We start from the raw sequence: 27,131 nt of genomic DNA on the forward strand, positions 1-27,131 counted from the left end.
TAAAAAACAGAGAGAAAAAAAGACAATGCTAGGCCTTCCCCACTGAAAAACGTTAAGGGTGAATGAAATAGCAGTTAGAAAAAAAAAAAAAGTACAGCTTTGAGGCACTAAAATTGCAACCGGCTCCTTTAATTCCCCGCGGCAGGCGGGGCGTGGCGCCAGGTGGCCTACAATGAAGGCCCCTTCAAGCTGGCAGCGCCCTACCAAGCCTGTGGCTTTGTAAGAGCCCGGGCCACGTGACGGAGACAGGCGGCGCTCTTTCTCCGCGCAATCTCTATGGTATTCTTCTCAGCCCACCCGCCCCTAGGGAAGCGGCAGTCACGTGACAAGCTCCGGGTTTACGGCAGGTGTCCACGTGACCCTGGCCTGCAGTAGGGTGGCTGCGGTGAGGTACCTGCGCTCGTGAAGGGTGGGTGGTTAGGTCGTAGCCACCGCAACCTCCGGCGGACTCTCCCGAGCGGCGAGGCTCGGGAAAAACGAGTCGACTGAGGCATTCATCGCTTAGTGCCTACGGCACGGGTCTGTTCTTTATGCCACCTCCGCCTTCCTCGTCCCCACCTCTTTTCGGGTGAAGTCCCCTTTGGGTTTCGAGACCTTGGGGCCTGAGGCCCAAACTCGAAACGAACCCCCCACCCATCCCTCTTTCCTTCTCATCCTCCATCTCTCCCTTTGCATCACCGAATCACTTAGCCGTTGAGCTGGCCAGCTCGGCGGTGCCTTGAGGCCAAGTTCGAGGCGGTAAAGGTAACGGTGGGGAAAGCAGCCCCCCAGTGGACAAAGGTGGAGGCAAGACTAGAGCAGGCCTAAGGGCCGCAGGCAAGGAGAATAGGCGGCTGAGGGGGTGAACAGGAAAAAAAAAAGAGAGAGAGTACTGCGGATTTAGAAGGGACTGGAAAGGACTTGTTGCACAATGGAAGAATTTGACTCTGAGCAAAAGATGGAGAAAGAGAATCTGGGGACGAGAATGGATCCTCCCATAGGGGAACCGGAAGGATCGCTTGGGTGGGTGAAGGGTATTAAGTCAATCCTGGAAGGGAGGGGGCAGGGGGGACGTTCTAACTGAAGAGAGTATTGTGAATTAGAATACCCCACCTATGATAAATTCTTTCGATTTACCAGTAAGGTTGCATTTGGTGATTGGATAAACTAGTAAGAGGTCTGGTTGCTAACTGGGGAGAAACAATCCTTAGGACAGGCCTGATATCACTCCGGGGAGGGGCAAGTGTTCTAATTGAGGAGGCAGTTCTGAATTGCTTTGAATTGTCAATAAAGGAGATTTTATGTCATCATGTTGACGATAAGAAGACTAGGAAGAGGGTTGGCTTTTCCTGAGCAGAGATCAGTGACTGGAGAGTGCTTTCTGTGCCAGTTTATACCTGAATTTGAGAATTTATATACTTTGTGCCTGTGATGAGTGAAATATGACTTGGAAGGACAGCTGAAGGACTTAAGATTTTTAGAAATATGCTGACTTTGAAAAACAGGATATTCAAATATGACAATATTGTTTGATTTATTAAAGCATTTGTAAATATTGCTTTGATAAATTTTTTAAGGTGATAAAAAATTGAATCTTGAATTTTAATGGCTCATTTATATTCCTAAATAAATCTTCCTAGGAGCTATTTCCTGAGCACATAATCAGGGGAGAGGGAGCATAAACCCAGTTTTATAATTTAGGAAAATGAGGGCCTCTACCTAACTGAGGTCCCCCACACAGCTGTACTCAGCTGTTGTACTAAATGCTCTTTTGCACCTCTACGTTAATTCCAATTTCTAAGGCAACTGGATCATGGAAACTCTGTCTTTTGGTTTATATCTGCAGGTGGGTGCTACCAAATACAGCCATGAAGAAAAAGGTAAGACATGTTAGGTACATCAAAACCATGAAGGTAAAGGTAAGAAGTTACTGTTCAGGAAGCATATTTGTGGTCATATCTGCCATCTTTCCTTGACTGTTGTAGGAACCTTCTACATGTTCTTCCTGACTCTTGTCCCCTTCTTTGCTATCAGATTTAATTTTTCTAATATAGAAATCTAAGTAAGTCATTCACATACTTAAGAACTTTTTGTAACTTCCTGAAGCCCATAGAATACAATCCAAAAGATTTCATCTCATAGAATGCCCTTTAAAAATCTATTCCTGACTAAACCATCAGCCATACCTTTGCACCCTATCATAGCCATGCAGAATCTGTTTTTCTCCAAGTTTACAAATTAATTTGCATTTTGTGCAAGCCATACATACACACTACACAGGCCTCTGCTTGCACATTTATGTTGAACCCAACTCAAATGTTATCGCTATTAGGTTTCATGTGAGTTCTCCAAATGGAATTGAACACTCCTTCCCTTGTGCTCTTATGGTACTGTGCCTCACCTTGGGGTTTAAGAAGAATCGATAAGGGCACAGTTCTAGAGTAAGTTTCTGAATCTTTTGGGCTTTCAGTTTCTCCATTTATAAAATGGTGATAATAAGGTTACCTGTCTCATAGAATTATTATGAAGTTTTTAAACAAGCAAATGCAGGTAGAGCACTTAGATTAGTACTTAATACAGTTAGCCTTGATAAGTCTTTCATAAGCTATTAAAGTAAGATTTCTTAAACAACAAAAGCTCATAAAAAAGAATGAAATATTGCCATTTGCAGCAATATGCATGGACCTAGAGAATGTTATGCTTGGTCAAGTCAGAGAAAGACAAATGCTATATGATATCACTTATATATGGAATCTAAAAAATAATACACATGAATCTATATACACAATAGAAACAGACTCACAGACATAGAAAACAAACTAGTGGTTACAAAGGGGAGAGAGACAAATTAGAGGTATGAGAGTAACAGACACAAACTACTATACACAAAATACATAAGCAACAAACATTTACTGTATAGCACAGGCAATTATATCCAATATCTTGTAATAACCTATAATGGAATATAATCTGCAAAAAGAATGAATCACTGTGCTGTATACCTGAAACTAACACAATGTTGTAAATCAACTATACTTCAATTAACAAAAAAAAGAAATACACTGTATTTAGCCTTAACTTTATCTAATAAGTCAGTTATATAACTTCAGTTTGCTAAGGAAATGTTCTTGATGAGCCGGTCTAAAGTTGCTATCAACAAGGATGCCTAAAAATACCAGAAATTTGTAAATGATAAAGAATAAAAGCAAAACGTTTCTCTAACAGCTTTAGACTATATCCTCAGTAATGTTTCCTTAGTGAGATAAAGTTATCTAGCTAAATAGATTAAGCCTGAGTGCAGTACCCTTTTATTAATACTCCCTATATTTGTAATTAGAAATTTTTATAAAATATCTTGGAATTGAAGATAGAACATGTATCCTCTCATTTGAAAATCAAGGTAATTGGAATTATATTTCATAAATTTTGAGTTAGAAAAGACTCTTAAAAGTTACCTCACCAAAAAAAAAAAAAAAAGTTACCTCACCCAATTTCCCCCCTAGTGCAAGAATCTACAGCATCTTTGATAGGTGTTTTTCTGTCTTCGTTAAATGCTATCATTGACAAGAAGGTGTTTACCTTCACCCTTTCCATTGTTAAAAAATTGCTTGTTTTATATCTTTGTTTTGATAGCTTGCTCATTCTTTTGATGAACATATTTTGAGCATCTGTTATATGTTAGGCACTGAAAACTCAAAGGGGATTTTCCCTGCCATTCAGGCGCTCAGAGTCTTGTGAGAGACCAAAAAAACAAATTGGAAAACTGCAGTGCATTATGGTCTTAGCAGTGTCATAAGAGTGTCATGGGAAGACAGAGGTGAAATACATCTAAGCCAGCCTAGGGCATTGGGATCGGAGAAGTTCTTGAGATGATTACTGAACCAAGACTTGAAGGGTAAGTGGAGCTTAGCTGAAGGAAGAAAAGGGAGTGGAAAGTTACTGGCAGAGAGTTCAGCATGAAAAAAAGACCTGGAGCAATCAAAGGGACTACAAGCAGTTCAGTTCAGTATGGCTGGACTCGACAAGTTCCAGGCTAGGAGCGTCAGAAGATGAGGGCAGAGGAGTAGATAAGCCAGATCAAGGAGGGTCTTATATGTAGTTTAAAGACTTGATCCTGTAGGCAATGGGACGCTCTTGAAAAGAAAAGAGTAATTAATGGAACAAAATCATGAAGGTAAGTAAAAGGGATGAAATTAAGGGCAGAGGTGGTCAGGTTGATCCTGAGGAGGAGAAAGAACTTTCAGTTATACTGAAATACCCTGCCAGATAGTTCAGTGCATAAAACATTACATTATGAGAGTTCCTCTCAAGTTGATATTTTGCTAACATAGTACTGAATGCATGATAGTATATATTAATAGCATAATAAATTCACTTTGATTCTATCACCAAGAGAATGTGTGACTCATGACAGGCAAGTGGCTGGGCTCTGGAATTCTCGGTACCTCTGCATTCACCACTGGTCAGAGAACTAGTCAGTTACAAGTATCCACTCTATGTTATTAGTACTGTCACTTCAGTGAAACATCAAGTGCAAGAGAGAAATAGATCCCTTTAGACTTGATTTGCTCTTGATCGCTGACTTCTTTCCTTTCTTTTTTCCCATTTTGTCCTTAGGTGCTGTTGATGGGTAAAAGTGGGTCTGGTAAGACCAGCATGAGGTCTATTATCTTTGCAAATTATATTGCAAGAGACACACGTCGCCTTGGTGCAACAAGTAAGATGTTTTATCTTATTGTAAAGTCAGGTGATCTTAATAATTCGCATAACACAATTGGTTGCAGTAACTTGGGGATGCAGAGATTGACAGATTTGTTTTTGAGCATGTTTCCTTTTTTTTCATTCCTTCTCAGAAGGATGTAACCTAATTCTGGTTACTACTGCTTGCTCTCTTGGGGAGGTTCTTTCCTTTCTAGGTTGGTTACCAAATGGGATAACCTTGTCCAACTTCATTTTTATCCTGCTCTTTCTCAACAAGCATAGGGGTCCTTTTGTTTGTTCACTTTTTAGGAGGGGGAGGGTGTTTGTTTTTAATAGTTATTATATAAACAGAAATTAATTTATAGGCATTAACAAGCATAACATTAAAATCTAAGATTTTATAAAGCAGTAGTCCTAGTCTTCATTAAAAGGTAAATTGTTGGGTTTGGGAGGCTGTCAGAGGGAGGTTACCCAGATCTGTACTCTGCTACTTCTCTTCCTGGATACATATAGATGTTTTCTTTGGAGTTACAGCTTTGACTTGAGAAATGTTTCCTTGCCCTTTATGGTTTGAATGTTAAATCTGGTTTCTTAGTATAGGCTAGTTGGGCTGCCATGGCTGCCAGTTCAGTGGATCTATGCTCCTGGGAGACCCTTTCAGTATTTAGGCTATAACGCCTTTTCATTTTGTAGCACCTAAGGGTTTCTGGATTCTTCCTTGGTCCTTGGCCTCTAGGTGACGAAACCACTGCTGTACCTGGCTTTCAAATTTTCCTGATCTGGGTTGCTAGCATCTTGGACACTTTTAGGGACAAGCCACCCACTACTTCATAAGGTATCTCTGGTTTCAAGAACAACAAACATTTTTAAAACACCCTATGTTCCAGAACCTAGGATACAAAAGAGAAGGGAACCTCATTTCTGTTCTTAACATGCTTGGAGTGTAGAATAGACTCATAATTAGGGAAACTTTAATGATTAGAAAGTTATTTCTTAGAGCCCTGAATCTATTTCCATTTATTTTTGTTAGCTGGTACCCTTTCTGTTCTCTTGAGCCTATGCAAATATTTTAGTATGATTAATGTCTCAATCTATCCTAGCCATTCCTTGCCTCCCAAATCTTATCTTCCTTAAGTTAAATATCTCCAGCTCCTTCATCTATTCCTCGTTTGACATCATTTTGAAGCATTTTTAAGGACTTGTTAGAATATGTCTATATTTTTTAGTGATGAGACTTAAATGAAGATGTGGTCTGATCAGAGCAGAGTAGGACTGTTACATCTCTTGTTCTATAGGCATCACACTACTGTTAGCACAGTCTAGCCCCTACTCTCCTGTGGAGCAGCCTTCATCATACTGAGTCATACTAAAAAAAAGAAAATTCCTTTTCACATATATTTTTATTAAAACAACATATCCTCCTTCTGATTCTTGTGAAGTTAATATTTTGAACCTAAGAATAAATGCTTATCTCTATTAAATTATTCAGTTTTGATTGTTTTAGCCCATGAAAGGTTAACTTAATTCCAGAACAAGTTACTATCTCACTGGGCCTCAGTTTCCTTATCCATAGAAAAGGGGTTGGATCCTATTTTCATTTTAGCTACTTATTCTCTCATTTGATATGTTAGCAATCCTTCCTAGCTTTGTGCAGTTTGTACACTTGATAAGCATCTCATCTAGTTTTCATCTAAGTCATTTATCAAAAATTTTGGTCAGGACAGGGTCCTATGGCCTGTTGTGCCTCAAGAGACTTCCTTCTAGAAAGTACCTGTCCAAACTTCTCCCTGTTTTGTATTTTAATTTTTTTCTATTTTTCCAAGTTTAATATCTAGACCTAATAATCACATGGTTTCAGTAGATCAGAGGAAGCTAATGTTTATTGTATGGTGTTTTATTTACTTTAGTTCTCATATTAACTTCATTTTAATAGGTGAAGAAAGTATGACTTAGAAGTTAAGGTCACGCAACTCATAAGTGTTAGAGCTAGAATGTCAATCTATGCTCCTGCTTTATTCATTGTTCTACAGCCACAATTCCTGGCAGACTTCTTTCTGTTTATGTTTTAAATTCTGCACATTTCATTGATGTACTTTTTTCTAGTCCAATTAATATTTTTGTTTTTAGCTAATCAGCAGAGTGGATTGACTACCTAAGTCTGGTGAATAGTCTTAAAACCCAAATTTCAGAGCTAGTCAAGCTATTTAATAGTTTTGAAATAATCTAGCAGATTTGTTAAAAAGTTATGAACAGAATGTTGCAAATTATATGAACCCTGTACATGAAGCAGGCCATTTGTTTTAACAAGTGTTTTTCTGGAGCCTCCTGTGGATGGGACAAGGCTCTTGACCTTAAGAATATCTCAAGTGGATCTTTATCAATAATACTTTGTTAGCAAGTGCTGTATTTCTTAAAGGTGATAAAAGTATACTTCAAAATATTATGTTGGCCTGATGCCTTAGTGTATCACTAGCTAGTTTGTCATTGCTGAAGAAAGGTTTTGGTTCTACTTGCTAAACTTATAGACTAATTAAAAATACATATAGTGTATTGATTTTTACTTAACTATTTTTGTGAAGTTGCTGATTTTCTTTAAAAGTAGTGAAAGAGTACTTATTCTAAAATATTATATCACCTTGAAGGTTTTAGTGTTTCTCTAGTTTGTCATTGCTGAAAAAAGTCCAGGTTCATTTTGTTAAACTTAGAGTGTACTTTGTTTTGAAATTTGAAGTAAGGATACAGAATGGTGGTATTCATTTATCAGGGGGCTGTTAAAATGTGTTTGTTGGAATAGTAAACTTGTCGATAAAAATGTGATTATGAAGTATTTTAGTCTCAAACACTGTTGACGGCTCCAAGATTTCCTGCCTTCTCAAAATTCTCTGATCCCTTGGCTTTTATTTAATGCTTTGTTACCCTGGTTTTATTCCTTTATCTTTAACCATCCCTTCCTTTTAAAAAAATGAATATTTTCTTCTTTCTGCCCCATAAGTGTATGTGATTTCCCAAAGCTCTGTTCTTGGTTCTTTTCAGTTGCTGTTGTGATAGCGGGACAGGAAGATTAGGAGAGCCAGAGGGCCCTATAGGAGACCTGAGACTAAAGAGGGAGGCAGAAATTGGGGGTTAGATCATAAAATGCCCTGTAAGCCAAGTCAGGTTGTTTAAACTGAGGGTAGAAGGCAACCCTTAGAGAGTTTCAAACAGAAAAGTAATATGGTCAGATTTCAATATTTTTAATTTTCAATTTTAATTAGAAAAGTAATACTTGTGAAAGATTCAAACACTGCAGAAGTGTAGAAAGTCTACTCTGTTCCTCATTCTCAGGCCTACTTCCTAGGGACAACCACCATTAGTAATTTGAGGTTATCCTTTTGGCCTTATGTTTTCTGGGTATATACAGTAATATATAGACAGAGACATGTTATTTTTTTTTCTTTTTAAAGAAGAATGAAATAAAATCTGCACTGTGGAGAGATCATTATACCTGTAATATAGAGGATAGTTTGGAGGGAGGCAAGGGAAGAAACAGATTGACAGATTAGGGGACTGTTTTTAGTAGACCAGGTAAGAGATTATAGGGGCTTAACTTGGGTTAGGGTGGTAATAGTGGATGTGGTGAAAAGTAAATGGATTTGGGATATTTAAAAGGTAGAGTCAATATGACTTGCTGGTAGGTTTGGGGGGAATGATGGGGGAAAGACTGGACTCAAGGATGAAACTTAGTGTTTGGCTTAGGCATCTGGTTAAATTCACTGAGTTAAGGAGGACTGAAAGAGGAATAGATTTTGTGGGAAGAATGGGCAGATGATGAGTTATATTTGGATACATTGAGTTTGGGATACTTGTGGTTTATGCAAGTAAAGATGTCCAGTATATGATTCAGAAAGGGAAGAGAGAAATCTGTATTATAGATACATGTTTATGGATTATCAGTATCCAAATGGTAAATAAGATGATATGAATTGATTAGCTTGCTTGGCGGAAAGAATACATAGAGAGAAGAGTAGGTGGCCAAAGATGGAATCCTGAATAACTCCAGCATTTAAGGGACAGAAAGAAGAATAGGAGCCTGTGAAAGAGGACCTGCCAGAGAGGTTATAGGTAATGCTCTCAGAGGCCAGGAGAAGAGAATTTTTTGAGAAGAGAGTAGTCAACAGTGTCATGCTGCAGATAGTAAGACAAGGACTAAAAAGTCCATTGGATTTGGTAATGGGGCCATTGGTCACTTGATGAGAGCAATTTCTATGATATGGGAGTAGAAACCAGATTTCTATCCCATGTGCTCCATATCTAAACAGTCGCTGAATCCTGTCACTTCTTTTATTATTGTCTTTCCCTTTCTCAGTAGCACTTCTTTCCATTTTTTTTTAGTACTAGACCGTTTACATAGTCTTCAAATTAATAGCAGTTTGAGCACCTACTCTCTCGTAGACTCTGTTGGAAATACAAAGACATGTAAGATATGATTCCTTTTCCAAGGAGGGGGAAGTAAAGGGGAGAAGGGAAGTAGTTTGAGCACCTACTACGTGCCAGGCACTTGATGTATAATAATTCCTGTAATCCTCACAGTAATGTGAGGTCAATAGTATGCCTCCCACCTTTTTTTTAACAGAAGAGGAAACTAATACTCAGAGGTTAAGTGACTTACCCAAGGTCACACAGAGAGGTAGAGCTGATATTTGAAATAAGAACTGTTTGACTCCAATGTCCATGTTTTTTTTAAGTAATGCTTTGCTGCTTATGATCTAGTTTATGAGAAGATAAAATTGCACAAAAGTTAGATAGCAGTCAATTTAAGCAACAGCTGCAAGGTAGTCGTAGAAGAAACACCACTGTGTGATGTTTAACTGTTACATAAATTGTAAAGATGATAATTGCTAGACTTTGAGAAATTTCCAGGATAAGAATTTTCATTATTGTTCCTTGTGATTTTTAGTGCCTGGCAGAGAGTAGATGCTTACTAAATGTTTAAATGAATTCAGAGGGAGTGATGATGGTAAGTGGGGGTGGCCAGGTAGGGCTTTTAGAGGAGGTGGGATTTAAGCTGGGTCGTAGAAGATGAATCTAACTTTGGAAGAAAGGTGGGGAGGACTTTCTAGGCAGATGGACACAGTAAGCAAAGGGTGGGGAGGGAGGTGTAAGGCAGAGGTCGCAAACAGGCAGCCCGTATGCTGGATAAGGCCTGTAGATGTGTTTTGTTTGGCCTATGTAATGTTTTAGAAAAATTGGAATTAGTTATCAATATGTAAAAGTTTCCATAAAAAATCTGGATTTCCTACTACTATTGAAAAATTTAAAGATCTGGTAATCCTGAGCCCACGTTCCTGCATGGCAAATGAGCTAGAGCTGTGTAACTGCTACCCACTCCATCGTCCCCTTGGGTGGATATTTACTCTCCATACGTGATCAACTTCACTCTTGTACGTTTACCGGCCTGGCTCCTATTAGCAAGTTTGCGACCCCTGATGTAAGGTATGTTGGAGGTTGGGGTGGTAGAGGGGTTTGGGAGGACTATGAATAAACCAAATTGGACTGGAGCGAAAGGCTTTGTTAATATGAATCATTGGGGAACATAAAGGTATATTGGAAGCCAAATTCTGAAGGACCTTGAATGCCCCACGTGTAGGTATGGAGGAGCCATTGAAAGTTTTTTGAATGGGGAGTGACATGTTCAAAGTAGTGTTAAGAAGATGAATCTTGCAGTAGCCTATAGGATGAAGTAAAGTGAGTAAGGCTTCCTGGTGGGAGGTAATTATGGAGCTACTGTAGTTGTATAGGCTTGCGAAGGTAAGGGCCTTCCTTAATGTTAGTAGCAGGTTGTAAAACAAAGAGTGGAATTGAGAGAGATTGCAAAGGAATAGCAATGAATTGAATGTGGACAGAGGAGTCAAAAATGACCCCCTCAAAATGGGAAAATGGTAGGGTCATTAACCAAAATAGGAAATCAATAGAGGGAGCAAGTTTGGTTATGTTTTATGTTTGTTTTGTATTTGGTTTTTGTTGTCTTTTTTTAATTTTTAAATTTTTTGTGGAGGGTGTTTATGGGTCAGAAAAGAGCTATTAAATGGTATATGTCTCTGTCTTACATGTTGAAATTTTAACAGTATTATAATTGGAGATTGTTTCTGCTCTAAGCACTAAAACAACTAAAAAGTAAAACGACTTACGTGAGAGCCAGTTCTGTAGCTCAGGGTAGTTTAGGTGCCCACCTTGCCACTAAACCACACCACTAAGCTGAAAATCACCTTCTTGTTGTAGCTTTGAGCATTTCACTCCACTTTGGTCCTTCTAAATTCCATGGGTTAGCACGTTGCTTATTTTGAGTTTCATCTCGCATGCTACAATTACTAGATTTGTCATGTTTGTCTTCCAGTTGATGTAGAACATTCTCATGTTCGATTTCTGGGAAACCTGGTATTGAACCTGTGGGACTGTGGTGGGTAAGTACCATCTGCTTAATTCTTCATGAGGCAAATGTCAATAATCATGGCATGTAGTATAACAGCACAGAGAATACATTAAAGTAACTATCATTTGTAATAGCTACATTAGATAGAAATTACTTCAGAATTGGCACTTGATTAAATAAAGATCTCTGACTTTCATGTCATTGTGAAAATGCCCTCTGTATGTGACATGTTTAAGCAGCACTCACACAAGCTGTATCTAGGTATCTGTAGTATGGGATCGAACATTCTTCTCTTTTTCTGGTGAAGAAATTAGGTTTCTATCTCAGGTGGCCTAACATCAGTCCTGAGCTCTTAGCCATCACGCCATACCGCCTCATTCTTTGTTATTTCAATAATTATCTCCAGGCAGTCTAAGCACTGTTGATTGGACCTCAGTTCTCCAGCTGAGTTTCCCACTGTTGGAGGAATAGGAGACAGTTTTTCCTCTCATGTCCAGGACACTTCCAGAATATCCTATCATAAATACACATTCACTGTGCATATGGTGCTCCCTTGCATCTCTGTACTGAAGCAGCAATATGTAGTGCACAGTGGTTAGGAGCCTAAGCTATGGAGTTAGATTGGGGTTTGTATCTCAGCTCTGTTAGCTGTGTTATCTTGGATAGATCATTTAAACTCTCTGAGCTACAGTTTCTTCATCTGTACAATAGGAATAATGATAGTACCAACTCGTATGGTTGTTTTGATGATTAAGATTATATATATGTATATATATGTGTGTGTATATAATATATACATTATATATATATATATATATATATATATATATATATATATATATAATCTCAAGAGCACCTACAAAATAAATGAATGTTATAATTAGCTCAGTGTCTCCCAGCTCCTCGTATAGAGCCAGCCATGGAGTAGGTGCTCAATGAATATTTGTTGAAAGAATAACAAATAAGAAAATGACTTCCTTATTGCTAGCAGATGGATAACACCCTTTGCTAGCAGATGGATAACACCCTAGTAGCTTTCTCCATGTAAATCCTTCCTCAGTATCATTGCTTCCAATTCTGTAATCTGTGTCAAGAGATTAGTTCAAGTCCTTTGCTTTTAGGCACTAACGTTATTGTCATTTTTACAGATAAGGCACAGCTACTTAATACCAAAGTATAGGACTAGAAGCTAGGTTCATGATTTTTTTTAAAGGAACTGCTGTTTATTGAGAGCATGCTATATGCCAGGTTTCATGCTAGATTCTTTCCTGTAGGAAAGAAAATCTATAGATTTTCAGGATAGCCTTCAGAAATGTAGAAAACTAAATTCACCAGAAACCCCCACCCCAGTTCACTGATTATTCTGGTTTTCTAGAAATCTATTCAACATTCATTCAGCAAACATCTATTGATCACCTACCATGTACCACACAGTGAGCAAAGCATTGAAAGTTACACCATAGTAGATTAACATACACAGTATTTGGTGGCTATGACAAAAACCTTCAAAGTAAATATAATCTTTTTTCTTTCCTTTATTTATTTAGTTGTTTTATTTTTGTCTAGTTTTTAAGATTTAATTTTTGTTGAGGTAACATTGGTTTATAACATAAGTTTCATGTGTACAACATTATACTTCTACTTCTGTATATTTTACAACATGCTCACAACCAAAAATTTAGTTTCTATCCATTCATCAGCATACAGTTGACCACCTTTACCCTTTCTTCCCTCCCCGCTTACCCTTTCCCTCTGGTAACCACTACTCTGTTCTCTGTATCTATGGGTTTGTTTTGTTTTATTTTATTTATTGTTTGTTTGTTTTTTTATATCATGGGTGAGATCACATGGTATTTGTCTTTGTCCATCTGACTTATTTCACTTAGCATAATACCCTCAAGATCCATCCATGTTGTTGCAAATGGCAAGTTTTCATTGTTTTTATGGCTGAGTAGTAGTACATTGTATATAGATACCACATCTTTTTTTTTTCCTAGTACAGTACTTTACTTCTTTAGAGCAGTTTTGGATTCACAACAAAATTGAAAAAAAAGTATAGATATTTCCCATTACCCCCTGTCTCCACACGTGCATAGCCTCTCCCATTATTAACATTCCCCATCAGAGTGATACATTTGTTACAAGTGATGAGCCTACATTGACACATGATTATTACCCAAAGTCTATAGTTTACATTAGGGTTCATTCTTGGTATTGCACATTCTATGTGTTTGGACAAATATGTAATGACATGAATCCACCATCATAGTATCATACACAGTAGTTTCACTGGCCTAAAAATCATATGTGCTCTGCCTATGCATCCCTCCCTCCACCCTAACTCCTGGCAACCATTAATCTTCTTAAAATCTCCATAGTTTTAACTTTTTCAGAAGGTCATAAAGTTGGAATCACACAGTGTGTAGCCTTTTCCTATTGGCGTCTTTTTTTTTTTTTCCTTATTTTCTTTTTGGCTGCACCACGCAGCATGTGGGATCTTAGTTCTCTGACCAGGGATTGAACCCATGTCCGCTGCATTAGAAGCATGGAGTCTTAACCACTGGAGCACAGGGAAATCCCCATATTGGCTTCTTTCACTTACTAATGTACATTTTTTAATATCTTTATTGGAATATAATTGCTTTACAATGATGTGTCAGTTTCTGCTTTATAACACAGTGAATCAGTTATACATATACATATGTCCCCATATCTCTTCCCTCTTGCGTCCCTCCCTCCCACTCTCCCTATCCCACCCCTCTTGGTGGTCACAAAGACTGAGCTGATCTCCCTGTGCTATGCGGCTGCTTCCCACTAGCTATCTGATTTATATTTGGTAGTGTATATATGTCCATGCCACTCTTTCACTTTGTCCCAGCTTGCCCTTTCTCCTCCCCATATCCTCAAGTCCATTCTCTGGTAGGTCTGTGTCTCTATTCCTGTCTTGCCCCTAGGTGCTTCATGACCATTTTTTCCCCTTAGATTCCATATATATGTGTTAGTATACAGTATTTGTTTTTCTCTTTCTGACTTACTTACTCTGTATGACAGAATCTAGGTCAATCCACCTCACTACAAATAACTCAATTTCGTTTCTTTTTATGGCTGAGTAATATTCCATTGTATATATGTGCCACATCTTCTTTATCCATTCATCTGTCGATGGACACTTAGGTTGCTTCCATGTCCTGGCTATTGTAAATAGAACTGCAGTGAACATTTTGTTACATGACTCTTTTGGAATTATGGTTTTCTCAGGGTATATGCCCAGTAGTGAGATCGCTGGGTCATATGGTAGTTCTATTTTTAGTTTTTTAAGTAACCTCCATACTGTTCTCCATATTGGCTGTACCAATTTACATTCCCACCAACAGTACAAGAGGGTTCCCTTTTCTCCACACCCTCTCCAGCATTTATTGTTTGTAGATTTTTTGATGATAGCCATTCTGACTGGTGTGAGATGATATCTCATTGTAGTTTTGATTTGCATTTCTCTAATGATTAATTATGTTGAGCATTCTTTCATGTGTTTGTTGTCAATCTGTATATCTTCTTTGGAGAAATGTCTGTTTAGGTCTTCTGTCCATTTCTGGATTGGGTTGTTTGATTTTTGATATTGAGGTGTATGAGCTGCTTGCAAATTTTGGAGATTAATCCTTTTTCAGTTGCTTCATTTGCAAAAATTTTCTCGCATTCTGAGGGTTGTCTTTTCGTCTTGTTTATGGTTTCCTTTGCTGTGCAAAAGCTTTTAAGTTTCATTAGGTCCCATTTGTTTATTTTTTTTTAATTTCCATTTCGCTAGGAGGTGGGTCAAAAGCATCTTGATGTGATTTATATCATAGATTGTTCTGCCTATGTTTTCCTCTAAGAGTTTTATAGCATCTGGCCTTATATTTAGGTCTTTAATCCATTTTGAGTTTATTTTTGTGTATAGTGTTAGGGAGTGTTCTAATTTCATTCTTTTACATGTAGCTGTCCAGTTTGCCCAGCACCACTTATTGAAGAGACTGTATTTTCTCCACTGTATATTCTTGCCTCCTTTATCAAAGATATGGTGACCATATGAGTGTGGGTTTTTCTCTGGGCTTTCTATCCTGTTCCACTGAACTATATTTCTGTATTTGTGCCAGTACCATACTGTTTTGATTACTGTAGCTTTGTAGTATAGTCTGAAGGCCAGGAGCCTGATTCCTCCAGCTCCATTTTTCTTTCCCAAGATTGCTTTGGGTATTTGGGGTCTTTTGTGTTTCCATATAAACTGTGAAATTCTTTGTTGTAGTTCAGTGAAAAATGCCACTAGTAGTTTGATAGGGATTGCATGGAATCTGTAGATTGCTTTGGGTAGTAGAGTCATTTTCACAATGTTGGTTCTTCCAATCCAGGAACATGGTATATCTCTCCATCTATTTGTATCACCTTTAATTTCTTTCATCAGTGTCTTATAATTTTCTGCATACAGGTCTTTTGTCTCTTTAGGTAGGTTTATTCCTAGATATTTTATTCTTTTTGTTGCAGTGGTAAATGGGAGTGTTTTCTTAATTTCACTTTCAGATTTTTCATCATTAGTGTATAGGAATGGAAGAGATTTCTGTGCATTAATTTTGTATCCTGCTACTTTACCAAATTCATTGATTAGCTCCAGTAGTTTTCTGGTAGCCTTTAGGATTCTCTATGTATAGTATCATGTCATCTGCAAACAGTGACAGTTTTACTTCTTCTTTTCCAATTTGGATTCTTTTATTTCTTTTTCTTCTCTGATTGCTGTGGCTAAAACTTCCAAAACTATGTTGAATAAGAGTGGTGAGAGTGGGCAACCGTGTCTTGTTCCTGATCTTAGTGGAAATGCTTTCAGTTTTTCACCATTGAGGACGCTGTTGGCTGTGGGTTTGTCATATATGGCCCTTATTATGTTGAGGAAAGTTACCTCTATGCCTACTTTCTACTGGGTTTTTATCATAAATGAGTGTTGAATTTTGTCAAAAGCTTTCTCTGCCCCTGTTGGATGATCATATGGTTTTTCTCCTTCAATTTGTTAATATGGTTTATCACATTTATTGATTTGCATATATTGAAGAATCCTTGCATTCCTGGGATAAACCCCACTTGATCATGGTGTATGATCCTTTTAATGTGCTGTTCGATTCTAATTGCCAGTATGTTGTTGAGGATTTTTGCATGTATGTTCATCAGTGATATTGGCCTGTAGTTTTCCTTTTTTGTGACATCTTTGTCTGGTTTTGGTATCAGAGTGATGGTGGCCTCGTACAGTGAATTTGGGAGTGTTCCTCCCTCTGCTGTATTTTGGAAGCGTTTGAGAAGGGTAGGTTTTAGCTCTTCTCTAAATATTTGATAGAATTCACCTGTGAAGCCATCTGGTCCTGGGCTTTTGTTTGTTGGAAGATTTTTAATCACAGTTTCAATTTCAGTGCTTGTGATTGGTCTGTTCATATTTTCTATTTCTTCCTGGTTCAGTCTCGGAAGGTTGTACATTTCTAAGAATTTGTCCATTTTTTCCAGGTAGTCCATTTTATTGGCATTTAGTTGCTTGCAGTAATCTCTCATGATCCTTTGTATTTCTGCATTGTCAGTTGTTACTTCTCCTTTTTCTTTTCTAATTCTGTTGATTTGAGTCTTCTCCCATTTTTTCCTTGATAATCTGGCTAATGGTTTATCAATTTTGTTTATCTTCTCAAAGAACCAGCTTTTAGTTTTATTGATCTTTGCTATCATTTCCTTCATTTCTTTTTCATTTATTTGTGATCGGATCTTTATGATTTCTTTCCTTCTGCTAAGTTTGGGGTTTTTTGTTCTTCTTTCTCTAATTGCTTTAGGTGTAAGGTTACATTGTTTATTTGAGCTGTTTCTTCTTTCTTGAGGTAGGAATATATTTCTATAAACTTACTTCTTAGAACTACTGCTGCATCCCATAGGTTTTGGGTCATCACGTTTTCATTGTCGCTTGTTTCTAGGTAGTTTTTGACTTCCTCTTTGATTTCTTCAGTGATCTATTGGTTATTTAGTAGTGTATTGTTTAGTCTCCATGTATTTGTATTTTTTACAGATTTTTTCCTGTAATTGATATGTACTCTCATAGTGTTGTGGTTGGAAAAGATATTTGCTATGATTTCAATTTTCTTAAATTTACCAAGGCTTGATTTGTGACACAAGATATGATCTATCCTGGAGAATGTTCCATGAGCACTTGAGAAGAATGTGAATTCTGTTGTTTTTGGATGGAATGTCCTATAAATGTCATTTAAGGCCATCTTGTTTAATGTATCATTTAAAGCTTGTGTTTCCTTAGTTACTTTCATTTTGGATGATCTGTCTATTGGTGAAATGGGGTGTTGAATTCACCTACTAAGATTGTGTTACTGTCAGTTTCCCCTTTTATAGCTTTTCATAGTTGCCTTATGTATTTAGGTGATCCTATGTTGGGTGCATAAATATTTACAATTGTTATATCTTCTTGGATCAATCCCTTGATCATTATGTAGTGTCCTTCTTTGTCTCTTGTAATAGTCTTTGTTTTAAAGTCTTTTTTGTCTGATATGGGAATTGCTACTCCAGCTTTCTGTTGATGTCCACTTGCATGGAATATCATTTTCCATCCCCCGACTTTCAGTCTGTATGTGTCCCTATGCCTGACATGGGTCTCTTGTAGACAGCATGTATACGGGTCTTGTTTTTGTATCCATTCAGCCAGTCTGTGTCTTTTGGTTGGAGCATTTAATCCATTTATATTTTAGGTAATTATTGATATGTATGTTCCTAATACCATTTTCTTAATTGTTTTGGTTTTGTTATTGTAGGTCTTTTCCTTCTCTTGTGTTTCCTGCCTAGAGAAGTTCCTTTAGCATTTGTTGTAAAGCTGGTTTGGTGGTTCAGAATTCTCTTGGCTTTTGCTTATCTGTAAAGATTTTAATTTCTCAATCAAATCTGAATGAGATCCTTGCTGGGTAGAGTAATCTTGGTTGTAGCTTTTTTCTCCTTCATCACTTTAAATATGTCCTGCCACTCCCTTCTGGCTTGGATAGTTTCTGCTGAAAGATCAGCTGTTAACCTTATGGGTATTCCTTTGTGTGTTACTTGTTGCTTTTCCCTTGCTGCTTTTATGGTGTTAGGGTCTAATTTCATTCTTTTCCATGTAACTGTCCAACTTTCCTAGCACCACTTATTGAAGAGACTGTATTTCTCCATTGTGTATCCATGCCTCCTTTGTCATAGATTAGTTGACCACAGGTGCATGGGTTTATCTATGGGCATTCCATCTTGTTCCTTTTATCTATGTTTCCGTTTTTGTGCCAGTACCATATTGTCTTGATTACTTGTAGCTTTGTAGTATAGTCTGAAGTCAGGGACTCTGATTCTTCCAGCTCTGTTTTTTTCCCCACAAGACTGCTTTGGCTATTCGGGGTCTTTTCAGTCTGCATACAAATTTTAAGATTTTTTGTTCTGTTTCTAAGAAAAATGCCATTGGTAATTTGATAGGGATTGCATTGAACCTGTAGATTGCTATGGGTAGTATAGTCACTTTCACAGGATTGATTCTTCCAATCCAAGAACGTGATATGTCTCTCTATCTGTTGGTATCATCTTTAATTTCTCTCATCAGTGTCTTATACTTTTCTGCATACAGGTCTTTTGTCTCCCTAGGTAGGTTTATTCCTAGGTATTTTATTCTTTTTGCAGCAGTGGTAAATGGGAGTGTTTTCTTACTTTCACTTTCAGACTTTTCATCATTAGTGGATAGGAATGCAAGAGATTTCTGTGTATTAATTTTGTATCCTGCAACTTTCCCAAATTTATTGATTAGCTCTAGTAGTTTTCTGGTGGCATCTTTAGGATTCTCTATGTATACTATCATGTCATCGGCAAACAGTGACAGTTTTACTTCTTCTTTTCCAATTTGGATTCCTTTTATTTCTTTTTCTTCTCTAATTGCTGTGGCTAGGACTTCGAAAACTATGTTGAATAATAGTGGTGAGAGTGGACATGCTTGTCTTGTTCCTGATCTTAGAGGATACGCTTTCAGTTTTTCACCATTCAGAATGATATTCGCTGTAGGTTTGTTGTATATGGCCTTTGTTATGTTGAGGTAGGTTCCCTCTATGTCCAGTTTCTGGAGAGTTTTTATCATAAATGGGTGTTGAATTTTGTCAAAAGCTTTTTCTGCATCTATTGAGATGACTATATGGTTTTTCCTTCTTCAATTTGTTAATATGTTGTATCACAGTGATTGATTTGCATATATTGAAGGACCCTTGCTCCCTGGGATAAATCCCAGTTGATCATGGTGTATGATCCTTTTAACATTTTGTTTGATTCTGTTTGCTAGTATTTCATTAAGGATTTTTGCATCTATATTCATCAGTGGTATTGGTCTGTAATTTTCTTTTTTTTGTAGTATCTTTGTTTGGTTTTGGTATCATGGTGATGGTTGCCTCATAGAATGAGTTTGGGAGTGTTCCTTCCTCCATAATTTTTTGGAAGTGTTTGAGAAGGATGTGTGTTATGTCATTTCTAAATGTTTGATAGAATTCACCTGTGAAGCCATCTGGTCCTGAAGTTTTGTTTTTTGGAAGATTTTTAATCAGTTTCAATTTCATTACTTGTGATTGGTCTGTTCATATTTTCTGTTTTTTCCTGGTTCAGTCTTGGAAGGTTATACCTTTCTAAGAATTTGTCCATTTCTTCCAGGTTGTCCATTTTATTTGCAAAGGGTTGCTTTTAGTAGTCTAAGGATGCTTTGTATTTCTGTGGTGTCTGTTGTAACTTGTCCTTTTACTTTTCTAATTTTATTGATTTGTGTCCTCTCCCTCATTCTCTTGATACATCTGGCTAATGGTTTATCAATTTTGTTTATCTTCTCAAGGAACCAGCTTTTAGTTTTATTGATTCTTGCTATTGTTTTCTTTGTTTCTATTTCATTTATTTCTGCGCTGATCTTTATGATTTCTTTCCCTCTGCTAACTTTGGGTTTTGTTTGTTCTTCTTTGTCTGGTTCCTTTAGGTGTAAGGTTAGATTGTTTATTTGAGATTTTTCTTATTTTTTGAGGTAGCCTTGTATAGATATAAACTTCATTCTTAGAACTGCTTTTGCTACATCCCATAGGTTTTGGACCATCGTGTTTTCATTGTCATATGTCTCTAGGTATTTTTAATTGCTCCTTTGATGTCTTCAGTGATTTCTTGTTTATTTAGTAACGTATTGTTTAGCCTCCATGTGTTTGTGTTTTTTATGTTTTTTCCCCTGTAATTCATTTCTAATCTCATAGCATTGTGGTCAGAAAAGATGCTTGCTATGCTTTCAGTTTTATTAAATTTACTGTGGCTTGATTTGTAACCCAAGTTGTGATCTGTCCTGGAGAATGTTTCGTGTGCACTTGAGAAGAAATTGTAATCTGCTGCTTCTGGATGGAATGTTCTATAACTATCAATTAAATCTATCTTGTCTGTTGTGTCATTTAAAGGTGTTGTTTCCTTATTTATTTTCATTTTGGATGATCTGTCCATTGGTGTAAGTGAGGTGTTAAAGTCCCCCACTATTATTGTGTTACTGTCGATTTCCTCTTTTATAGCTGTTAGCAGTTGCCTTATGTATTGTTGTGCTCCTATGTTGGGTGCATATATATTTATAATTATTATCTCTTCATGTTGGATTGATACCTTGATTATTATGTAGTGTCCTTCCTTGTCTGTTGTAACATCCTTTATTTTAAAGTCTATTTTATCTGATATGAGTATTGCTACTCCAGCTTTCCTTTGATTTCCATTTGCATGGAATAACTTTTTTCCATCCCCTCACTTTCAGTCTGTATGTGTCCCTAAGTCTGAAGTGGTTCTCTTGTAGACAGCATATATACGGGTCTTGTTTTTGTATCAATTCAGCCAGTCTGTGTCTTTTGGTTGGAGCATTTAATCCATTTACATTTAAGGTACTTATCGATATGTATGTTCCTATTACCATTTTCTTAATTGTTTTGGGTTTTTTATTTTAGGTCTTTTCCTTCTCTTGTGTTTCTTGCCTAGAGAAGTTCCTTTAGCATTTGTTGTAAAGCTGGTTTGGTGGTGCTGAACTCTCTCAGCTTTTGCTCGTCTGTAAAGGTTTTAATTTCTCCATCAAATCTGAATGAGATCCTTGCTGGGTAGAGTAATCTTGTTTGCAGGTTTTTCTCCTTCATCACTTTAAATATGTCCTGCCAGTCCCTTCTGTCTTGCAGAGTTTCTGCTGAAAGATCAGCTGTGAACCTTTTGGGGATTCCCTTGTATGTTATTTGTTGTTTTTCCCTTGCTGCTTTTAATATGTTTTCTTTGGATTTAATTTTTGATAGTTTGATTAATATGTGTCTTGGCATGCTTCTCCTTCGATTTATCCTGTATGGGACTCTCTGTGTTTCCTGGACTTGATTAACTCTTTTCTTTCCCATATTAGGGAAGTTTTCAACTATAATCTCTTCAAATATTTCCTCAGTCCCTTTCTTTTTCTCTTCTTCTTCTGGGACCCCTATAATTCGAATGTTGGTACATTTAGTGGTATTCCAGAGGTCTCTGAGACTGTCCTCAATTGTTTTCATTGTTTATTCTGCTCTGCTGTAGTTATTTCCCCTATTTTTTCTTCTAGGTCACTTATCTGTCCTTCTGCCTCAGTTATTATGCTGTTGATTCCTTCTAGAGAAATTTTAATTTCATTTATTGTGTTGTTAATCACTGTTTGTTTGCTCTTTAGTTCTGGGTCCTTGTTACACATTTCTTTTATTTTCTCCTTTCCATTTCCAAGATTTTGGACCATCTTTACTATCATTACTCTGAATTCTTTTTCAGGTAGACTGTCTATTTCCTCTTCATTTGTTAAGTCTGGTGGGTTTTTGCCTTGCTCTTTCATCTGCTGTGTGTTTCTCTGTCTTCTCATTTTGCTTAAGTTACTTTGTTTGGGGTCTCCTTTTCACAGGCTGCAGGTTCGTATTTCCCGTTGTTTTTGGTGTCTGTCCCCAGTGGCTAAGGTTGGTTCAGTAGGTTGTGTAGGCTTCCTGGTCTAGGGGACTAGTGCCTGTGTTCTGGTGGATGAGGCTGGATCTTTTCTTTCTGGTGAACAGGTCTACATCTGGTGGTGTGTTTTGGGGTGTCTATGTCCTTATTATGATTTTAGGCAGCCTCTGTGCTAATAGATGGGGTTGTGTTCCTGTCTTTCTAGTTTTTTGGCATAGGGTGTCCAGCACTGTAGCTTGCTAGTCATTGAGTGGAGCTGGGTCTTGGCATTGAGATGGAGATCTCTGGAGATTTTTGCCGTTTGATATTACGTGGAGCTGGGAGGTCTCTTGTGTACCAGTGTCCTGAACTTGGCTCTCCCACCTCTGAGGTACAGCACTGACTCCTGGCTGGAGCACCAAGAGCCTTTCATCCACACGGCTCAGAAGAAAAGGGAGAAAAAACGGAAAGAAAAAAAGAAAGAGGATAAGGTAAAATAAAGTAAAGTAAAATAAAATAAAGTTATTAAAATAAAAAATAATTATTAAGGAAACAATTTTTTAAAGTAAAAAAAACGGACGGACAGACACCTAGGACAATATCACATACAGAAGCATACAGATACACGCTCACAAAAAGTGAAAAAGGGAAAAAAATATATACATCGTTGATCCCAACATCCACCTCCTCAATTTGGGATGATTCGTTGTGTGTTCGGGTGTTCCACAGATGCAGGGTACATCACGTTGATTGTGCAGATTTAATCTGCTGCTCCTGAAGCTGCTGGGAGAAATTTCCCTTTCTCTTCTTTGTTCGCACAGCTCCCAGGGTTCAGCTTTGTATTTGGACCTGCTTCTGCCTGTAGGTCACCTGAGGGCCTCTGTTCTTCGCTGAGACAGGATGGTGTTAAAGGAGCAGCTGATTCGGGGTCTCTGACTCACTGAGGCATGGGAGAGGGAGGGGAACGGAGTGCTGGTTGAGCCTGCGGCGGCAGAGGCCAGCATGACGTTGCACCAACCTAAGGCGCGCCATGTGTTCTCCCGGGGTAGTTGTCCCTGCATCACGGGACCCTGGCTATGGCAGGCTGCACAGGCTCCCAGGACGGGAGGTGAGGATAGTGACCTGTGCTTTCATGCAGGCTTCTTGGTGGCTGCAGCAGCAGCCTTAGCATCCCATATCTGTCTCTGGGGTCCACGCTGTTAGCTGCGGCTCGCACACATCTCTGGAGTTCCTTTAAACAGCACTCTTAATCCCCTCTCCTCATGCACCAGGAAACAAAGAGGCAAGAAAAAGTCTCTTCCCTCTTTGGCAGCTCCAGACTTTTTCCTGGACTCCCTCCCGGCTAGTTGTGGTGCACTAGCCCCTTCAGGCTCTGTTCATGCAGCCAACCTGAGTCCTCTCCCTGGGTCCTGAGCTCTGAAGCCCAAGCCTCAGCTCCCAGCCCTCACCCGCTGGGGCGGGTGAGCAGGCAAGCCTCTCGGGCTGGTGAGTGCTCGTTAGCACTGATCCCCTGTGTGGGATCTCTCCACTTTGCCCTTCGCACCCCTGTTTCTGCGCTGTCCTCTGTGGCTCCAAAGCTTCCTCCCTCTGCTCCCCGCAGTCTCCGCCCACGAAGGGGCTTCCTAGTGTGTGGAAACCTTTCCTCCTTCACAGCTCCCTCCCGTTGGTGCAGGTCCCATCTTTATTCTTTTGTCTGTTGTTTCTTTTTTTTTTTTTTTTTGCCCTACCCAGTTACATGGGGAGTTTCTTGCCTTTGGGGAGGTCTGAGGTCTTCTGCCAGCGTTCAGTAGGTGTTCTGTAGGAGTTGTTCCACATGTAGATGTATTTCTGATGTATTTGTGGGAAGGAAGGTGATCTCCGCATCTCACTCTTCTGCCATCTTGAAGCTCCTCCTCCGATACCATATCTTTTTCATCCGTTCATCTCTTAATGGGCACTTAGGTGGTTTCCATATCTTGGCTATTATAAATAATGCCGCAGTGAACATAGGGGTGCATGTATCTTTTCAAATTAGTGTTTTCATATTCTTTGGATAAATACCTGGAAGTGGGATAGCTGGATCATATGGTAGTTCTATTCTTGATGTATTTTTACATTTTATTTATTTATGTATTTTTTTTCGGCTTTGTTGCTGCACACGGGCTTTCTCTAGTTGCATCAAGTGGGGGCTGCTCTTCTTTGTGATCCATAGGCTTCTCGTTCCTGTAGCTTCTCTTGTTGCGGAACATGGGCTCTAGGCATGAGGGCTTCAGTAGTTGTGGCTCACAGGCTCTAGAGTGCAGGCTCAGTAGTTGTGGCACATGAGCTTAGTTGCTCCATGACATGTGGGATCTTCCTGTACCAGGGATCAAACCTGTGTCCCCTCCATTAGCAGGCAGATTCCTCACCACTGCACCACCAGGGAAGTCCATATTTTTTATTTTTGAGGACTCTCCATATTTCTTCCATAGTCGCTGCACCAATTTACATTCCCACAAACAACATATGAAGGTTCCCCTTTCTACACTTGTTATTTCTACACTTGTTATTTCTTGCCTTTTTGATAATAGGCAATCTAAGGGGCGTAAGTCAGTATATTATTGTGGTTTAGATTTACATTTCCATACTAATCAGTGACATTTAACATCTTTTCATGTGCCTGTTGGCCATCTGTATATCTTTGGGAAAATTTCTATTTAGCTGCTCTTCCCTTTTTTTTTTTTTTTTTGGTACGTGGGCCTCTCACTGTTGTGGCCTCTCCCGTTGTGGAGCACAGGCTTCGGATGCGCAGGCTCAGCGGCCATGGCTCATGTGCCTAGCCGCTCCGCGGCATGTGGGATCTTCCCGGACCGGGGCACAAACCCATGTCCCCTGCATCGGCAGGCGGACTCGCAACCACTGCGCCACCAGGGAAGCCCTGCTCTTCCCATTTTTTAATCAGGTTGCTTGTTTTGTTGTTGATGAGTTTGTATGAATTCTTTATGTATTTTGGATATTGACTGCTTATCAGATATATGATTTTCAAATATCTTTTTCCATTCAGTAGGTTGCCTTTTTGTTCTATTGATGGTTTCTTTTGCTATGCATAAGCTTTTTATTTTGATGTAGTGCCATTTGTTTATTTTTGCTTTTGTTTCCTTTGTCTGAGGAGACATATCTAGAAAGACATTGCTAAGACTGATATCAAAGAGCATACTGCCTATGTTTTCTCCTAGGAGTTTTATGGTTTCAAATCTTGTGTTGAAGTTCTTAAACCATTTTCAGTTATTTTTTTCTGTATGGTGTGATATTGGTCTAGTTTCACGTTTTTGCATGTCACTCTTCATTTTTTCCAACACCATTTATTGAAGAGACTATTCTTTCTCCACAGTGTGTTCTTGCTCCTTTGTTGTAAATTAATTATCCATATATGCATGGTTTATTTCTAGGCTCTCAATTCTGCTCCTTGCTCTGTGTGTGTTTTTCTGCCAATACCATTCAGTTTTGATTACTGTGGCTTTGTAGTATATTTTGAAATCAGGGAGTGATGTACCTCCAGCTTTGTTCTTTTTTTCAGGATTGCTTTGTCTATTTGGGATCTTCTATGTTTCCATAAAAATTTCAAATTTTAGGATTATTTGATGTATTTCTGTGAAAAATGTTGTTAGAATTTTGATAGGGATTGCATTCAGTTTTTATGTTGCTTTGGGTAATAGAGACATTTTAACGATACTAATTCTTCTAATCCAAGAGCAGAGAATATCTTCCCATTTATTTGTTTCTTCAATTCCTTTCATCATTGATTTATAGATTTCAGTGTACAGTTCTTTTTTACTTCCTTGGTTAAATTTATTCCTAGGTATTTTATTCTTTTTGTCACAATTATAAATGGTATTGTTTACTTAATCTCTCTTTCTACTAGCTCATTATTGGTGTATAGAAATACAACAGATTTTTGTATATTGATTTCATATCCTGCAAAGTTAATGTCTTTGTTTCTTATTTCTAATAGTTTTTTTTGGTGGAGACTTCAGGATTTTCTATGTATAAAATCATGTCATCTACAAATAGTAACAGTTTTACTTCTTTCTTTCCAATTTGGATGTCTTTTATTTCCTTTTCTTGCCTAATTGCTCTTGCTAGGACTTCCAATACTATGTTGAATAAAAGTGGCTAGGGTGGGCATTCTTGTCTTGTTCCTGATTTTAGAGGAATAGCTTTCAGTTTTTCACCATTGAGTATGATGTTAGCTCTGGGTTTTTCATATATGGCCTTTATTATGTTGAGGTACATTCTTTTTATATCTACTTTATTGAGAGTTTTATCATAAAAGTGTGTTGAATCTTGTCAAATGATTTTTCTGCAGTTACTCAGATAATCATATGATTTTTATACTTTATTTTGTTAATGTGGTATATCACATGGCTTGATTTGCAGGTGTTGAACCATCCTTGTATAACTGGAATAAATCCCACCAGATCATGGTGCATGATGCTTTTAATGCATTGTATTTGGTTTGCTATTATTTTATTGAGGATTTTTGCATCTATGTGCATCAGAGATATTGGCTTGTAATTTTCTTTTTGTGTGTGTTGGCTTTGTCTGGTTTTGGTATCATGGTAATGTAGGCCTCATAAAATTAGTTAGGAAGTGTTCCCTTCTCTTCAGTTTTTTGGAGTAGTTTGGGAAGGATAGATATTAAATCTTCCTTGAATGTTTGGTAGAATTCATCTGTGAAACCGTGTGGTCCTGGACTTTTGTTTTTTGGTAGCATTTCGATTACTGTTTTAATCTCTTTACTAGTGATCAGTCTGTTCAAACTATTTCTTCATGTTTCTGTCATAGAAGGTTGTATGATTCTAAGAATTTGTCCATTTCTTCTAGGTTGTCCAATTTGTTGGAATATAGCTGTTCATAGTATTCTCTTATAATCCTTTGTATTTCTGTGGTATCTTTTGTTACTCTTCTCTTTTGTTTCTGATTTTTTAATCAGGATTTTCTCTCTTTTCTTCTTTGTGAGTCTAGCTAATGGTTTGTCAGGTTTTTTTATTCTTCAAAAGAACCCACTGTTAATTTCATTGACCTTTTCTCTAGTCCTTTTAGTCTCTATTTCATT

At 38.0% G+C, this 27,131-nt stretch overlaps 1 protein-coding gene across 5 annotated transcripts in view; it reads left to right on the top strand.

Annotated features, from left to right (window-relative positions):
* The first annotated feature begins 345 nt into the window (after positions 1-345).
* The window catches only part of RRAGB (Ras related GTP binding B), a 50,825-nt gene continuing 24,039 nt past the window's right edge, over positions 346-27,131 (top strand). Inside the window, exons 1-5 of one of the 5 annotated variants that reach the window (XM_029240883.1) lie at positions 346-1,002; positions 1,826-1,859; positions 4,597-4,696; positions 9,052-9,135; positions 11,054-11,120. In XM_029240883.1, coding sequence (XP_029096716.1) covers positions 911-1,002; positions 1,826-1,859; positions 4,597-4,696; positions 9,052-9,135; positions 11,054-11,120 — 377 coding nt within the window. In that variant the 5' untranslated portion in view covers positions 346-910. The remainder of the gene's footprint in view (positions 1,003-1,825; positions 1,860-4,596; positions 4,697-9,051; positions 9,136-11,053; positions 11,121-27,131) is intronic. The other 4 variants (XM_029240885.1, XR_003796401.1, XM_029240886.1 and 1 more) reach the window with 4 other exon arrangements.

This window comes from Monodon monoceros, unplaced genomic scaffold, assembly GCF_005190385.1.
Source record: "Monodon monoceros isolate NGI ecotype Baffin Bay Population unplaced genomic scaffold, NGI_Narwhal_1 Super_Scaffold_22, whole genome shotgun sequence".
Taxonomy (NCBI): Eukaryota; Metazoa; Chordata; class Mammalia; order Artiodactyla; family Monodontidae; genus Monodon; species Monodon monoceros.